The sequence below is a fragment of the Chlamydotis macqueenii genome, chromosome 14, assembly GCF_036417535.1.
Source record: "Chlamydotis macqueenii isolate bChlMac1 chromosome 14, bChlMac1.mat, whole genome shotgun sequence".
In the NCBI taxonomy this organism is placed as follows: domain Eukaryota; kingdom Metazoa; phylum Chordata; class Aves; order Otidiformes; family Otididae; genus Chlamydotis; species Chlamydotis macqueenii.
The window spans coordinates 5,048,425-5,066,268 of NC_141569.1; the positions used below are offsets into that span (position 1 = coordinate 5,048,425).

The 17,844-nt window shown below is 41.7% G+C and overlaps 1 protein-coding gene across 1 annotated transcript in view; it reads left to right on the forward strand.

The window, feature by feature from the left end:
* The window catches only part of LOC104481234 (rho GTPase-activating protein 7-like), a 46,030-nt gene that overhangs the window by 22,315 nt on the left and 5,871 nt on the right, over positions 1-17,844 (forward strand). The window contains exons 2-7 of the mRNA XM_086758781.1: positions 10,985-11,056; positions 12,340-12,421; positions 12,729-12,792; positions 13,889-15,246; positions 15,709-15,879; positions 16,599-16,758. Coding sequence (XP_086614907.1) covers positions 10,985-11,056; positions 12,340-12,421; positions 12,729-12,792; positions 13,889-15,246; positions 15,709-15,879; positions 16,599-16,758 — 1,907 coding nt within the window. The remainder of the gene's footprint in view (positions 1-10,984; positions 11,057-12,339; positions 12,422-12,728; positions 12,793-13,888; positions 15,247-15,708; positions 15,880-16,598; positions 16,759-17,844) is intronic.

Genomic DNA, 17,844 nt, shown 5'->3' on the forward strand with positions numbered 1-17,844 from the left:
AATTCTCCCTGGCTTTTTTTTTTTTGCAGGGATTTCTAGAAGAGGTAAGGGCAAATTTCCTACCATTGTGGGTTGTTGTGACCTAATTGTTGAAGGCTTAGTTTGGAAAGAAAGACATAAAAATGAGAATTAATGATTACCTGAGCTTGTCATGGAAACAAATCCATAGCAGGAGTATCCCTAGATTTCAGATCTGTGTTTCCTAGGTGAGCTTGGAAATGTGAGAGCTTTATCTGCTGCACGTTCACTGAACAGTCCCAGTAAAAGCAGTCAAGCAAAGTTCATTAGGAGATGGAGAAAATAATATGAAAACTATTTACAAGATTTTGATCATATGTCAAGATTTTGATGGCAAAGACTGTAAAAATCAGATCTGAATGGTTTTGAATGACTACAGCCTGGATAAACTGTGAGGATGTGTTTGCTGTAATCCAACAGCTTTTTCACTGACTTGGAGCCACACAATTTTATCTTGATTTTCAGGGGAAAAATCTGCTGTTAATTTCAGAGGGCTATTGAATGTTCTTATTTTCTCATGCTCCTGTTCTCACGCAGATGCTTTCTGACAGAGAGGCCGGAATGATAACTAGGTGGTACTTGTGTAGTGTGGTGGGTTAATGTTTTGTCTTTGTCTCAACATCACTTCAGTGTATCCAAGAATCTATTTATAACAGTATTATTTTCCTCTTTTTAAGCAATGTTAAAGACTTGATTCAGCTTACACTTGTCAGAGAAGAAAAACAGTCACGCAGTCCAGGTTTTCGCTCATACATCTTTGCTCCCTGAAATACACATACCAGCAGTTTGTCTAATCTTCCTTGCATCATAGATGATAAAGTTTCAGTCTTTGTCCTGGGAAAATACTTTTCAATCAGCGGATCTCCTCATCAGTAATTTTTTTGTTTTGTTAATCTGTTTTCTTCTTAATTTTATCTGAGTATTTCCTATTTCCTTTTCTATTAAGCTTATTAATTTTATTCTTTGTAACTGACAATTCTTCCCCATTACCTTTAAGAGTAACCTCTTTTAACTCTGTGCTGCCTGTGTTTTGTTCTGCATTTTTCCTCCCCGTTGGTTTAACTCCTTACTTAATCATGCAACTTTTCTCCTAACAGCTTGTTTCCATAGAAATACCTTTCTTGATGCCTACTGCTATAGTGACGGCTGAAGTTAGATTTCTTGATCTCCTCTGTTAACTCAAGATCATCACCAAGGAAAATGGAAAACAACTACTTTGGGTTCTTACTAAGAGAATCTCAGAAATGAAATTCCACTCAGCTTTGATTCCTGAAAAGGGTTTGTTGTGGGAGGCGGCAAAAGGGATCGATGGGAAGAAAAGAGTGAGGTGCTCTGGTAAACGTGTTTGCATGGGAAATATTCCAGTGACATCAGAATTAAAATATGCAAGAAGCTTGGCTTTAATGGGACATGACTCTGTTTCGTGGCACAGTGCCTGTCAGAAACAACTTCAGGAACCTGGAGGTTTTGCAGTTCTGGTTAAGTATGGGTAAGGACTATACAACGGCAGGCTCATTAATGAAAATGATTTATTTTCTTCATACAGTATTCTTTGAAGTTGTTTAAAATGACTGGCTCTGGGATTTCTTGCACCATATTTGGGGAATCTCAGTGTCTAAGCAGGGTGGAATGCAACTAGTTTGGAGACACTGTGCACAGAATCCCGACGTGTGCTGACCTACAGTAGGCTGATGATGAGGTCTATGCAAATTTAGCATTTGATTGCTATATGGAAAGTAAATCTAATGCTAGTGAAACACACCTATAAATTGTAACTTCATTAGGATATAATGAACCTAAATGAGATTGGGGTAAATGAAATTAAGAGAAAAATGCATGACTTCACTTCTTAAGGCTTCATTTTAAAAAAAAGAAAACAGCCACAATCCAGAATTCTTGTTTAAAATAGAATTTTTTTTTGCTTTCTGCATTCAGTCTCCTTTTTTTCCTGCTGTAAGTTCCAAACTTCAAGAGCCTAAAAACTACATGAAGTTGTCATACAGAAATTTAGAGCCTGATTTGGTTATCTGGAGTGATTCATAGAGTTTGAATTATCTTTTGACCTCTGTAAATTAACACAGCATCCTACCTTTGCATCTGCTCTATAGAACTGTAATGCCTAACAGTTATTGGTGATTTGAAGTTACCTTCCAGGGAAATAACTTTAATTGTATTAACACTTTTGATATATTCTTCTGAGACCAGCCTTCATGACACTGTGTACCTTGTTGAGTATCCCTGCACAGTGGTTGTTCAGGTTGTAGAGGCTGATCTTCTGTTTTTGTTAGAAATCACCAGTTTTGTGTTGCTCATCTTGGCTTGCAAATCAGGTCAACAATTATTCTTTTTTCTTTCTTAAATTTAATGTGACAAAACAGATCATCTGCATTTAAAGCATTTTTTTTTTTTGCAGGGGGTGGCTATAGGAAGTTTGGTCAGTAAAACTGCAGCATTCAAAGCAGAAAATAAAATCAGAGCAGTGATGAACTACAGCAAATGCAGGGAAATCTAGTGAGCCGCAAAGGTCACGAAGCGTGATAACGTTTTTAGCACACAAATTCATTGCTCAACTGCGTATGAATTTTTCAGACCACAAACTATTTTTTGTCTAGACTAAGTCTATATAAGCAAAATAAAAGTAAAGGTTCTGTCTGTTCCATGAAAACTCTTGTGGCAAGGGACCTAATTGCAAAACAACCACCACATTGCGTGGCTGGGTCACACTCAGGAGCTGGGATCAGACGTTGGTTTTGTTCATGGATCGCTGCTCTGTTCCATCTACAGTCAAAAAATCTGCTGCTAGGCACAGCGTCTCCTTTGCAGGAAGTAACATCAGTCTTAATTTTTTGTGTGCAGGGTAGAGGCAACATTGCTCCAGGGATTTGTTAGGAAGAGAAAAAATGGAACAGTAGCTAATTTTGTAAAAATTTGAGTAATCCATCAAAATGACATTGTCAAAATGTTAAAACCTTGAGGTAGGGGAGCAACTTAGCCATGAAGTGTTGATTTGCCTTCAGTTACCCCTTCACTTTGAATGAATGCAGCAGGGTGGGGCACAGGCCGAGGGGGTGTTGGGCAGGGCTGGGGGGGGAGGGGGAGTGTTCTTTGGGGTTAGGGGGTCTGAGGGTCACATAGCCAGGAGCAGAGGCCTGCAGTGGTGGGCTCAGGCAGCTGTCTGCGGTAGGTAACATCCCCAGGTGGGAATTTGGGTGGGTGCTGCAGGGACCATCCCTTCCCCTTTAATATTTTTCCTTTATCAGTGTGTGATGGTAGTTCCTGGGCTGTTTGCACTTCAGATCATGCTTTGCTAGCTGCTGCCTTTGTTTCGTAGTTGGATGCTTTTAGGAAATGCTCGGTAGATTTTCTGACTCAGCAGCAGCATATCTTTGATACAAACAAATTTTATTATATTGACCAAGTAAAAGGTTGTCCCTTGACCTGGACTCAGCAGCTTACCGGCCAGCCTCTGTTGGATTAAACAGTTCCTAACATGTAGCTTGAAATGATATCACAGGTACTGGAATAATTGGTGTTTTGTAGAATTAAGGAAAACTTAGTGCTACATGATGAAAGAGCATGGATGACGTGCTTGTTTTGGTTTTTCTTCCTTCTGTGCTATATGTTTATTGATTTTGGCTCTATTGGACACAACCGGTTACCCTTCCTGTTACAGTTCCTCTTAGGAATTTTACATCAAATGTTTCTCAGTCACATACAAGGGTCCTGTAAACGAACAGCCATAAGGAGCTGCTGCATCAGAGAAATGTTGTATCTGTTTCTGTTTTACAGCTAGCAGGACTGAAATACAGGGAAGCAACGTATCTGGGATCAGACTGCAGGGAGCTAAATTCCCTGTCTCGTGCCCCGTGGATGAGAATTTTCAAGTGTGGATTTGGAAATTAGAGTTACGCTCTCATTTCGCCTAAAGTTGGCAAGAGTTAGATATCTAATTCCCTTGAGCCCTTTGAAATTCCTGTAGAGCAAGCACTACCTTCTCTAACTTATGTAGAAGCAATTAAAAGATCAGCCAACACTGTCAAGCTAGTTAATGTGGTCTGCAGAGAAAATGCCTTTAAACTTCTCTAAGCCCCAGTAAGCGAGGTGGGAGGCTAATGACAAGGACCTGGGTAAAGATCCTGATGTCAGCCTGGGAGCCTTAGCAATCAGCTCGGGAAGCTAATGCCAAGGAGCTGGATAAAGATGCAATTAAGGTTGCCACAAAGTACTGGATACATTGCAGTTCCCAGCTGTGATAGCTGAAGAGTTGGCTGCTGTTCTAAAACACCAGCATGATAGTAAAGTAGGAATGAAAGGACAAATATCGTTGCCATTTCATTTTTCCAGACATTTATATTCACTATCTGCATGGAGCCTGAATTATCCTGGAAAAATTCCAAGCAATAATTCTTTTTTTTCCTCCTCTTTCTCCAGTGGGTTAATAAAGCACAATTAGGCTTTTCTATTTTGTGTTGCACAAGGGACAACAGAATAAACATTTTCACTTACTTATGATCCATCTCAGCTTTTGGAGAGTTTGGCAGTTTTACAAGTCCCTAACTGCTGACCCTGGTCCGTGCAAACACCCTGCTGTCAAAGTGTCACATCTGAGCCTTCAACATTGAGTAACAACACGTTCAGATGCTCTGTTTAAGTAAGAGGGACTTTAATATCCTGTTTCTGGCTAGGACAGAGTTAACTCTCACCTGAGCTGGGAGAGGAGCTGGAGCTGGTGGCCCCTGTGGCTGGGGACACAGCTGGGACAGGTTACTGATGAGCCACCAGCTGGGACAGGTTACCCAAATGAGCCCCAGGGCCCTTCCACCCCATGGGACACCCTGCTCATTGGGGGTTGAGGGGAGGCTCCTGCTGCTGGGGAGGGAGCTGGGTATCAGAATCCACTGTGAGCTCTGGTACTGTGTGTTACCTGCTGCAGTATTTTCTGTTAGTGTTTTTGTTTTTCCTCCCTGTTTTCTCTTCCTCTGCTGTTTTGTTAAACTGTTTTTCTCCCAACCCAGGAGTTTTACCTTTCTTTCTTTCCTGATTCTCCTCCCTATCCCACCAAGGAGGCGGTGAGGGAGGGAGTGACTGTGTGATATTTTAGCTGCCGAGTGGGGCTAAACCATGACACTTAAGAAAAAAAAGTTCTTGAAAATCCTGTTGCAAGTATAATGCAGTTCTGAACATCCTCAGGAGATCATAGTTCTAGCGCAGCGAATGCATTTTCACAGAGTGTGTATAAAATGAGATACCTTATTAGCAGCTGTAAGTCATAGGGAAGTAATAGCAATTTTTATAGCCTCAGGAAGATACATGGACAAGAAAGATGCAATGGGAAATTTGTGATTTTATCTTTAAATGGACCCTGAAAAAGCCTTGTCGCTTCTACCACTGCCGGCACAACTGTTAATGACAAGATCTAAGTCACTGCGTAAGGGACCTGCCAGATCACAGCTGATGGCTCGTGAGCAGTAGGAAAAATGCATTGCACAGTTTGACATGTGGCTGCCGAGCATGCCCGGTGCTTGCTGACTCCAGTTCTGGAAGAGGCTGAGGGGGACGATAGTTCAGGAATGTCGGTGATGGGAGGAGGCAGCAGCATCTCGCTGCGCTGGAGCCGTTGGCTGTGCTGTGCCAAATCAAGCAGGCTTTGAGGCAGGGGCTTTGCGCGTCTGCTCCTCTGTTGCTATTGTAGGAGGATTAGAGCCATGTGGAAAACAAACCTTCCTACATAATGACAGAGATTGGGAAAGAATGAAATTCTTTGGATTTTTTTTGTTTCCTTTCAGATCAGTGTAATATGTAGTCAAATAAAGTCAGAGTCAGTCCTGCCCTCTTTCCTGTTCTCCTGTCTGTACTCACACGGCGTGGGGAGGAGAGGCCGTGTGAGTGCCTCCTAGCTGGGCATGGTGAGAAAAATCTATTCCTTTTCACAAGCACTGCACTATGTATTACAGAAAAGCAGACAAGTAGGGTCACAGAGTCACAGAATAGTCTGGGTTGGAAGGGACCTTTCAAGCCCAACCCGTCCAACCCCCCTGCCAGGAGCAGGGACATCTCCAACCAGATCAGGTTGCTCAGAGCCCCGTCCAACCTGGCCTGGAATGTTTCCAGGGATGGGGCATCCACCACCTCTCTGGGCAACCTGGGACAGTGTTCCACCACCCTCAGTGTAAAAAATTTTTTCCTCATGTCCAGTCTGAATCTGCCTCCCTCTATTCTTTCTGTTCCTGGTGTAACTAATGTAGAGGTGCTGCAAACAGCAAGAAAACCTCTCACACTGTTTGGTCACTGGCATGGTTTTGCATGATTCAGCCTTGAACACAAATCCCTCTAATAAAGACCTGATCACCGTGTGATTCTTACACGTCAAAGTTGGAAAACTATATTGTATGAAGACAGAGGTAAAAGTAATGCATCTACCATGATTTCTTAAAATATCGTAAAGAATTACTTTGAAACAGGAGAGCTACAATGGCACACTTATGTGAAAAACTATACATTTAGGCTAAGGTTCCATACATTCCTGGGGGCTGCCAGCCAGCGGTGGGCAGTTGCGTGTCCCCAAGCCTCTCCCTGCACGTGCCCGCCACTGCCCTTCTCTTGCCACTCGTGCTCATCGGAACGTGTGGTAGCCAAGTCAGAAAGCTAAAGCATCGCAAACTTGATCTTGCCGAAAAAAAAAGTGAGTCGTTTCCTGCCAGCTTGGCTGGCGGGACCTGCTCGCGCAGGCTGAGCGGGGTCGGTGAGGAGCGGTAGGAACACGCACTCAGGGGAAAGGAGAGGAACAGGACTCCTGCTTTGGCAGCAGATTTGTGCAACTGAAAAGTCCTGCTGCATCCTGAGAATAAGGTTCATTGTAGTTATGCTTTCAAAGAGAAATTTATATTCTCCCATTTTATTTAAAGGAAGTATTTTTTAAAAATTTGAAGTACAATTTGCCACTCTTTCTTCTTTAGTAAAAACTTGTGACTATTTTGTAGTAAGGCTGACTGCCCTGTTTCATATTCTGCTTCTCGTTGGTTTCAGTTGCTGCCTCTCCCTCTTTGTTAGGAAAGTGCTGCTTCTTGTGAGGAAAACCTCTCAGAGAGAATGCTTAAATCTCGGCACAGATGTCTTTTCACTAATGCTTAGACTCAGTATGCCTGCATGGCTGTTAACATGGGTGTTCATTCAGATAGAGATTTGATACACGTTGTAGCATCTGGTTCCTAAGCACCTGATGAGTGTAGGTTTGCTCTCCAGTCTGCAAACAGGATGGTGCTCAGGTGGAGGAAGGCAGGTTTTCAGATCTTACTCTGTAGAGACTGGGGCTCTGGAGAGAAGGGGTCTGCGGAGCACAGAATGGAGAAAAAGGGGCAGCAGCACGGAGGGCAAGGTGTGCTGGGGGTCACTGGGACAGGCAGGCGGTGGCACAGCGGCATTCTGAGTGCTGTTTTCAGTGGGACTGGGCTGAATCATCTTCAGCACAGGCGGACCTGTGTGACACAGGACAGCCACAGGATTGCACAGGGCACGTACTTGTGTGTTGTTTCTCATAAACATCTGGCAGTAACGGATCATCCGTAGCCCACGGGGAAACAGCTGGCTTGGCATGGAAATTTTACTGGCAACCTCTAATCTAAAACAGAATATTAAGCTTTGGAGGAATTTTTTTTTTCGTCTGTTTAATTATGAAATCAGTTCATGAGAATGAGAGGACATGCTTAGGTAGCTCTGCTATTTCAGTTGCACAGATAGTGCCCAAAAGATCTGTTGGAAAATTGTCATCCCCTTGTACGGCATCTAGCTCACAGGCAGATATGCTGCAGTTGCAATAGTATTTGGGGGTGCTGCTCCATACCAGCTTTCTGAAGGTGCCCCCATTTCCAGTTTCTGTTCAGGAAGAGCTAACTTCCATCAAACAAGCATCTGAGCAGCTATTCTAACATCAAGAAGAACAAAGCAATTGCTATCAGCTTGCGTTTATTAATATATCTAGTTTAAAAGTTGGCTGGTAAACCTGGGAGATTCGTTTGTGACTGTGCAGCTATAGGAACGGGAAGGCAAATCGTAACCGGTGAGTGAGGCTGGCTGTCACCGTTGCATGGTGAGGCGGAGCAGACAGGCTGTGAAGCCAAGCTAGGATCAGATGCTAGGAATGGCTTATCTGTACAAACGGCTTATTTGTCTTGCCAAAAAAATTAGTGTGAGGGTCCTTTCAATAACCACAAAGAGTCTTCAAGAAGATTGTCTCTGCTTTACATCGGAAACTGAACTTTGAGCACTTTTCAATGCATGCCTTAAAGCATCATGCAAGTTGGACTGATGGTTACTGTAGCACCTCCGTTAGCGCAGGATTTATAACTGTCTGCACATTTATAACAGTTGCTGCCCAAGGTGGGTTTTTTAGTGTTAGCTGGTGATGCTACTCATGATTATTCTTCTTCTTTTATGTCTCTGTGACTTTTGTTCCCAGATCTTAAGAACTCTCCGGGTCCTTGATGGAGAGCACTGCTGGGGTGCTTCATCTGTGTTCTGCCATTACTATCTAACGAGTTTTCACTTGTCCTTCAGGCTGCACATGCCATGGAAACAAAGCAGTCTTGCACATCAGTACTGAGTGCAGCCCTATAGACAGCAGTTATTTCCTTTTGGGCAATTATTTCTTATTTCCTTTTTATTTCCTCCTCTCATATTGATCATTATTGTAGTAATGCAGGCTGGTCTGGGAATTCCCTTTCATCAGAACACAATTCCTAGGCATTCATTTTCCCTTTATGATTTCAGTTTCCAGTAGGACTGGGAGGAGGCAGCATAGACACCCCTGAAGTATAGTGGTATCAGTAGGACACCTTTGGTTGTTTTTTGAACAGTGAAATAATCGCAGCAAATCTAATGGCAAATAATTGTAGACATGCAGGCCAAGATCTTATTAGTGCTTCGTGTGTTGTCTCCTAACACAGCGGTGGCATTGCCGCGTGGGACTGTGCAAAGGTGTGTTAAAAGACCTGTAGATTTACGTTAGCAAAGAAAATTCCCCCAGCTCCTGTGTCCTCCTCCTGTGGAAGAGGCCACCTCTAGGTGTGAGAATGTCATCGTATTTTCAGTCGTATTCATTGAAAAAGTCATCACTAGCTGTAAGATATTTTCTAGCCTGTTCTTATTTGCATCTCTGTTCATGGCTTGGTTTGCTCTAAAAATAGAGTTGTACTTTTAACGTGTTGGGGAACCTTCAGCCCCTACACAGTTGCTCTCCTGTCTGAGCTCAGGAAAGCTGTGCGCAGGCGCAAGCTGACTGGTTTAAAGTGAAGTCTGGAGGGAGGACAGCTGTGGTTTCTCCACAGCTGAGCTTGTTGAGTAAGTCTACTGGGTTTTTCTAAGTTAAAATCACTTTGTCTTTGTGAAGGCTTTTAGTGTTAGATGAGGCATCTTCCTGGCTCTTTTCTACAGATTTTTTTTCTTTCTCTTTTGCTCTGTGAGTACAATGCTTGTGTTTTATCAGTCCCCTGTCTTGGTATTCAGTAAATGCTGTGATATGATAAAGATTATGATAAATTATGACACTAAATATAGTCATAAATGTAGGCACAGTGTATATAGGCTGTTGTGGAAGAAATTAGTTTCTGTTCTGCTGTTTGAAAAAAAAAGAGTCATGCATCTGTTTTATGTAGAAATATCCTTATCACCACATCCTGTGGTATCACTTTATTCTCAGATGAAAAAGCCATAGAGTTTTGTGCAGGAAAGCCTTTGTTACGGATGGCATTGTCCAAATGAATCAAGTTATAATGGAAATAATTTAAAGTTTCGAGATAGAATAATAAAATCGTGGAAATCCTGTAAGTTTTCTGATGAGTTTCTTCAGTCTATTGCACTGATGGCTTACAACTGAGAAGTCAGAGCGAAGTAAGCAGTGAATTTGAATAAGTGAGTATGTGAAGTGCCTTGGAATCCCAATCTTTGAGTGTACGTGTAAAGAAAATAGTTTTAAGAAACAGGTCCGTTCCTCTAGCCTAGCATGCTACATTTTAAGATGCTTTAAGAACATTTCTCTCTATTGAGCATGATTGATTTTAAGGTACTTCTGTAATGTTTCTTTCAAAGAAGTCTTTGCCATTTAGTTGGTGTCTGTTGTAATGTGCGCGCTGGAGTACACGCAGACATACAGAAAGTGCAGTATGGGAATCCTCTCCTCTTCAAGAGACCCAGTAATTTCCAGTATTTGCAGAGTTTAGTGCCTGCTGGCGTGTACTGCTGCTAAACATGTTTATGTTTTTGAGGCATCTGGTGAGTGTTCTGTGACTCTGAGAAGTTCTATTCTGCTCTTGCTCCTGTGGGAATGTTACAGTATTGGCCACAGGGCTTTATGGTTTGTCACAAAATGAGCAGTTAATTCTTGACATCTGCTGTGCTGAAGTGACTGCCAAGTTGTGTTGGTAGTTGGCAAGGAAATAAATATTGATAGACCCTAGCAACAGGTACTCCTGAGAACTCTCGTTCTCAGAATGCTTAGGCTGCGTCCAGTGTTATTAATGTTATGATAGCATTTTAAGTTTATTTATAGGATTTGTTTGTCTCTTATCACCATCTCTCAGAACTGGAATGTATGAACAGGCTTTGCTGTGCGAGGGCATAGACATGTGTTTCATACACCCTTCTCTGGCGACTCATTTTGACATATAACAGATCTTCACTGTCCAGATCTCAGGGGTAGCTGATGTACACCGATGTATGACATCTCAAGTATGTGTTCATATCTAGACTCTCGTATATTTGCTATCTATCCTATGTTGGAATGACTGCTCCAGAGCTACGTACATGTAAGTGCATCGGATACAATAATTTATTTCTTTTTGGCAATATACTAACAAAACATCCATGTACAAGGACCTCTGAGAATCCACCAGGCAAAATTAGCTTGCTTAGATTGTGAAAACGCTAACTCTTGTGAGCACTGTAAGTGAACAATTTTATGTTCTCGTTGCAGAAATCGAAGCCAGAGAAGCCTGTGACTGGCTGAGAGCTGCCGGTTTTCCCCAGTACGCTCAGCTGTTTGAAGGTACAATCCCAAAGACATGTCAAGCAGCTGACAGTGAATTCAAGTAGAATTGTTGGCATAAATAATCTTTCAGAACCTGATGCTTTTGATGGAAGCACTTCCAAATTCTGTAATATCTTCATGCAAACCTGCAGAAAAATAGCAACCTGGTGTGTGTTCCTGCAGAAGTGTCATCTTAATTAGAATAGCATGGACTCAGAAGAATTCCATCTTGAGCAAGATTGTTTTCTATTGAAAAAGAATGTTGGAAAAATCATCTTGCAGTCATAAGTTTTTAAAAAAGATACTCGGAATTAGCCAGCCACAGTTAAACAATGCAATGTCAGCATGTTTTTGTGTTGTTTAATCTACAAGGAGTGCTTATTACTTGTGGGGGAGATATTGAGAACTTGTATAATTTTCAGACAACATTTGTGCTTACACCTTAAAACTGTTCTTTAAAATGTATTTATTGTTACAAACATTGAATGTAACAAAAGCTAATCCATTTTAAGAGAGCTTTTATCAAAGAATTGCAGTTACAAGAATCAACGGTGACTTCTGACTGCTCTCATTCCCACCTCACCTGTTCATCGCAAAATTAAAAATTAGAAGTCAGGCAATAGAGCCAAATTTGAAAGCTGTGTAGTGTGAAACATGATGTCTCATGGAGATGGTTCCTGTCTGACTACAGCAGATTTTACTACATAAGCTGTCAATCGTACAGTTTGTCGGAAATGTACATTTCCATGCTTCTGGATAAGGAATCCTCTGTATTACCTTGCTGTTTATGCAGTGTGACGTGACTAGGTAAACTAAGTTTACAAAGCAAGCCAAGAAAATACTGATGGATCTCAGAAGCTGGATCATTGATCTCTTCAGCTGATATATTGATTAGCTTCAAGCACAGTACACCTCAAAGAGCGTGTACCATGTGCTGCACTGTACCTTACCATCAGCAAGAGCTGCTGTAAAGTACTCCTGGGTTTATGCTGTACTTGAGGGCAGAAGGTGCAGAGAACCTAACGAAAGCAAAACTTTAATTTTGTATTTCTTGGCTATTTCTTCTCAGTCACTGCAGGCTCCTGAAAATGCCGCAAATGCTTCCCTAGCAGAAGAAGCAAGCAGATACATTTATTCTACTTACTCTGAGGAACTGATCTTCACTTACTTGAAGGACATTGGTGTGAATATATATCTATAGAAATAGATTTAGATTTATTTCACCTATGATAAATATGTTGCAAAATTCAAAGTATTTGCAATTATAACTCAGATTTCAGATTCAGCTTCTTTATTTACAGATATGCAGTTTCCTATTGATGTAAAAACTGTGAGGAGAGATCATGAATTTTTAGATGGAGATGCGATTGAATCACTATTCAGGTAAACATTAACTATAAATCATCTTTAATAGCTCCAGGCTCCATAGTTATTTGTCATTCATCTTTTCATGCCTTAGTTTTTGTCACAGACACAGAAAGTTACCAATGCTATGACTGAAGGAAATTCCTTAAGCACATACTTTAGTACCACTGAAGTTGGTTGGTTTAAGAATTTAAAAGAATGCCAATCTTTGACACCGATAATGAAAACTCCATGGTAGAAGTTCACAGCTAGTTGGGTGCGTGTTTGTTTTCAAGAAATAAAACAGTTTAAATTTAAAAATTCTATATATTTTCTTATACCCTAGACGGTTGAACACATTGAACAAGTGTGCATCAATGAAAGTGGAAATAAGCCGTCAGAGGAATCAGGTATGTTCATAAAATACAGTTAATTTTCTCATGAAAAATATGTTTAGCTATTATATAAAAAATCTGTTTTTAAAAAGTGTATGAAGGGTTAGGAATTTCTGAACTTTTATTTCTATTCTCTTCCATCCTTCAAAGCTCTTCCATTTGCATTTTCCACTTAAAAACATAGTGATGGAGATTGAAATTATGTAATGTTCATTTTGTAACTTTGTAAGGCAGGTTAGGGGTGGGTTTTGAAACAGTTTTAAAAAAATAATATACACATTGTTGTCCAATAGTTGCACCAAGACCCCACCTCAGCATGTCTTCATTGCTTTCCTGAGTAGTTTCACATCTTGTTTGAGGCTTGAAAGTGCAATTTCACTCTTATTGACTGAATGAAGGATAAGAAATTAAAATGAACAATCCAGATAGTGTCAGCCAATGTCAAATGTCCAGCCCATAGAAGCTGGATAGGTTTTAGCTGTGCTGGCTTTGTCCTCTGCTGCAAAAAAGTGTGGTAGCTAAACCAGTTACAGCCACATTTTGGCTGGTTAACACCAGGATTGTAAAGCTTCTTAGGTACTTAGATTGACTGCAGGACTAGCAGGAAAATAATGTCATCTTTTGGAAAAATGTCTAGTTTATTTGAAAGTTCCACTCTGCTCTCAGGGAAGATATAGATGCTGCCACAGTCCCACAGCTAAATGCTTCTTTACCTGAAAATGGATGAGTTTTGGTCACAGAAGTGTGAAAGAGTGTTTGATTTGTTTGGCTTTAGGAAAGACCATGTAAACCCAATAAGATTATCTTTCAAAACCTTTAGATTTGCCACAAAACAGAATTTTTCATCCTCAGATCAAATCTGTCATCTTTTCCTGTGATGAACTTACCAGATTTGTCAGCATGCTTGGGAGTAATTAGTCAGCGTGTTTTTCAACTAACAGAACAGAGCTCAGGGCAAACCTTCAGTAACAGAATGGTTACATTTCCATAAGTTAGTCTTGGGGGTTTTGGAGGTAGGCAGAAAAATTGTTTCCTTTTTCGTTACATTTTTACTAATTTCAAGTTTACCAAACTTTGCCTTTGAACTGTACTTTTTTTTTTTCCTTCTAAGAGTACCGACTCTGAAGATGATGAACCTTGTGCAATAAGTAACAGATGGGCTTATGAGAGATGCAGTCGGAGATGGTCTCGTATCGAGAGCCTAGAAGGTTTTCCGGGAGCAGAAGCTGCTAGTGCGTCAGTTCAAAGTAGTCCAATACTGAAGAGCATCAGCGATGAGGCTACTGTCTTTCTGGATCATGCTGAGAAACATGATGTGTTCTCAGTTCACAGTACTAGCAGTGGTGACAGTGACATTGTTAGCTTCCCAAAACCTTTTGAAGATGTGGAAACCAACACAAGTTCCTCAAGATGTTCCTCAGTTAAGGTAGCTTCCTTGAACTCTACCTTTAGTTGTTCTTCTCCCCCCATTGAATTTTTAAATATCACCAGGGAGGAGAAGCTTTTGGATAAATCATCATATAAAAAGAGGAAGAGCCTTCTAAAGAAAATGGAGAAGTTGCACTTAAGGAGCTGCAACTTAAGGAGTGGTCAGTCAAAGGCCAAACCCATAATAAGTGAACCTGTTCTTCTGGAAGGACTTAATGAAGAAAAGATGAAGATGCTGAACTGTGTAAATATTTCCGGCCTCTCTGGCATCCAAACAAAGAACAATTCATCCTTTTCTCCCAAGAGTTGCAACAGCAGCAATCAGTCTGAAAACAGCAGAACAGTGAGCACTCCAAATCCTGTTTTAAAACCACAAAGCCACTGTGAAGAAAGAGGGGTGTATGCAGAGGACTTGGATTCTAGCAGGCTCTTGCTGTGGAATGATCTATCTCAGCAGAACCTAAGAAATGACATGGAGTTACGAGTGAACCAGATGTTTCAAATGCCACAAGGCCATAAACCTGGCACTTTCCCCAAAACACTTACAAACAGTTCCCTGTCTCCTGTAGACAACTCTTCTGTCAACTGGAGAACTGGGAGTTTTCATGGGTGCAGGAGGAGCTGGAGCAGAAGCAATTCCAAGGACTCCAAACACCCCAGGAGCTCCCTTTCGTGCGCAGATAACAGGCTAAGTGTGTATGACAACATGCCCAATATTGAACTTGATAAGCTAGAGGCAATAGAAGTTGGTGATGATGATGTTTTTTCAGAACTCAACAATGTTATAGAAGATATCAACGGCCTCAAAAAGTTGGTTGATCAGTGGGCAGAGAAGTTCTCAGATGATGGGGATTTGGACTTTGCCAGTGACTTGACCTCTTTGTATCCATCCTCACCTAAAGAAACCTGTCTTGAAATAGAGGGCTCAGAAGATATGACAGGAGACCTCCTAACCACTGAGAGAGAAAGCAGCTGTGGACTGGGCAAGGAGATCTGTTCTGCAGACCTGGCATACGTGACAGACTCTAAAAAGACCAACAGGTCAGCCATCCTTGGGTTTCCCTACTAGCCTGCCCCTTGAAGCCTTTTCCTATTGATTCTCTCCACTCAAAATGTAGTTGCTTTTCCAGGACAAAGTATTCTTGAGTCAGTCTGTTCTGGGTAGCAGGGTCTGCACTTCTGGTGCCAGGAACTGCTGGTCTGTAGGCACTCTATATCTACATCTGTGCTGACCTGGGCACAGATGGGCGCTTGTAATCTGCATGAGCACGTAGACATTTGGAATTAGACTTTATGGCTTGCTTACTGCATTTCTGACGGAAACATTTTGTGTTGCCAGAGTGCCTCCTGGGTGAGAAGTGCCTCGTTTAAATGTAACTAACCATAAGAAGCTTAGGAGCTGCAGGTCATTTAGAGTCTTAGGTGCTTCACAGATGCAGGCAGAAAGCTAACAAACAGGGACAATGGAAATAGTCCTAAGCTTAAACAATATTTATCCTGTAGGCACGGGAAGCGACACTGGTCTGTGGAAGAGAGCGTGAACTTGGAAAGCCTTTCCATCCAGACTGATGGCCAGTCAGCTGCCCAGCTAGCCCGGACACAAAAGCTGGCGTTGCTGAAACTCACCGCTCTGATGGACAGGTACTCCCCGTCCAGCAAGCAGGGCTGGAACTGGTAAGTTGTCTGGCACTAAAGCAACCTGTGTTGGAAAGAGAGGATTTGATGTAAGCAGGTGGATTCCTTGTCTGCCTAGATTATACGTGTCCAGGGAGAGGAATTTCATCCTGTTAAATCATTGGCAGTCTTGTGGTCATTTCAGTGGGTCTAGGATTTCCTCTGCTGTGGACTCCACTTTTGCTCCTTGCTGGTGGTTTTGTTACTGATTTTAAAGTACGTTCTAGTTTCTCTCTAAATTTGCCCGTTTGCAGGGCTTTGTCAGTGATCCTTCACAGAGATCGCGGGACCTGAGGTGAGAGCTGGCTGGGCTGCAAATCCATCTCTTCAGCATCAAGTCCCTGTTTGAACTAAAACAATGACAGTCAGTCACTCAGAGGACTTGGAAATATCAGTTAGCATCTGGTGATAGGGATCTGGTACTTGAATATAGAAAGAAGTGAAAAAGCCTGCCATGTCCTAAAGGGATGGAACATATTTCACACAAGGATGCTTTATTAAAGCTAATATCAGTTTTGAAATTAGGAAGCCATTCTTGTAATTGCCCTTAATGGTTTTCTTTCTATCTTATGCTGCTATGTGTACAGGTATGTGGCAGAATTTGGGGCTGTGGCGAGTATAACTAAATGCTTTCCCATGCACACAACTGAAGTAGCAGGTGGAACTGTGCTGGAGAGCTAATAAGTTGCATGCACTGTTGTTTGTTTTTTTTTTCTCAGGACTATACCAAAGTTCATTAAAAAAATAAAAGCCTCTGACTACAAGGACAAAAATGTGTTTGGGGTTCCTTTGCTTCTGAATGTTCAGCGAACAAGCCACCCACTGCCTAATGGCATCCTGCAAGCCCTAGACTACTTAAGAAGCAGCTTTCTTGATCAGGTATGAACTCGAGGTAGCCCAGAGCAGCTCTATTCCATAAACTGATCAGCTCCAGAGAACCGATCTCTGCTTTCAGCTGTTGTGAGGGGCTTTCTTGCCTCCTAAGGCTCTGAATAGGCAGAAAGGTGTAGATCTGAGCAGGAAGCCTGTGAGGAAATACCGGTGCTGTTTCCTTCTGAGAATAACTTGAGTCCTGTATTGTATTTTTGTGCCTTGCCTCGCTGAAATCATCTGCACTCAGTTCTCTTGGGGCAGGCAGTCAAACTGTCTTCTCCTGGTGAGGCAGCATGTCTCTGCTCCCTTAGGAAGTAAATCTACCACACAGTGTTGTTATTCCCTCTGTTCTGTGGTTGCTGGTAGTGCCAGAGCTAATGTGATAATTAATCTTGTTTCAGCTGAAATATATCACTAAGCAGAGATAAAAGATATTAGCACAGTGCCTGTAACATCTTTTTCTGGATCTCAAATCTGTATTTCTCCACTAAGAGATGTGTACATGGCAGTGCAAGCGTGTTGCACCTGCTGTTTCCATAGCGTAGGTGCAGAAATCAGAGACCCCATGACATGAGACATATTAAAAAAAGGGCTTTCTTTTTTCTGTGCTTTGCAATTGTAAATGTGTAATATTGTGCCGAAGTACAAAAATGTGTGCATCCTGTGAAGTTACAATGCTGTTTGGTGGCACGTACTGGAGTGTGAGCAGTTGATTTCTTATGAAGGCGGTGTGTTTCATTTTGAGGTGTGGTATCTATTCAGTTAATGTAAATAAACCAATGAATATAAATACTGTCTCAGTGGCACACAGTGAAACTTCAGCAGAAGCTTTGTTGACGTTGATTTCATGGGAAACTTCTAAATCTAGATTTTTGTCTGAAACTGAATTGACATTCATATTAAAAATAAAAGAATATTTTCCCTCAGAATGGCAATTGCCCTTTGCCAACCTGTAGATATATCAGATGTATCAGACATGAGATATTAAACCTGAACCTTGTGGATCCCACAGTCTGAGTTTGTTTGCTCCAACGTGGGCATCAATGTACGTTTGCTTTTGGATGAACACACGTTGCTGCACTAGAAACCTGC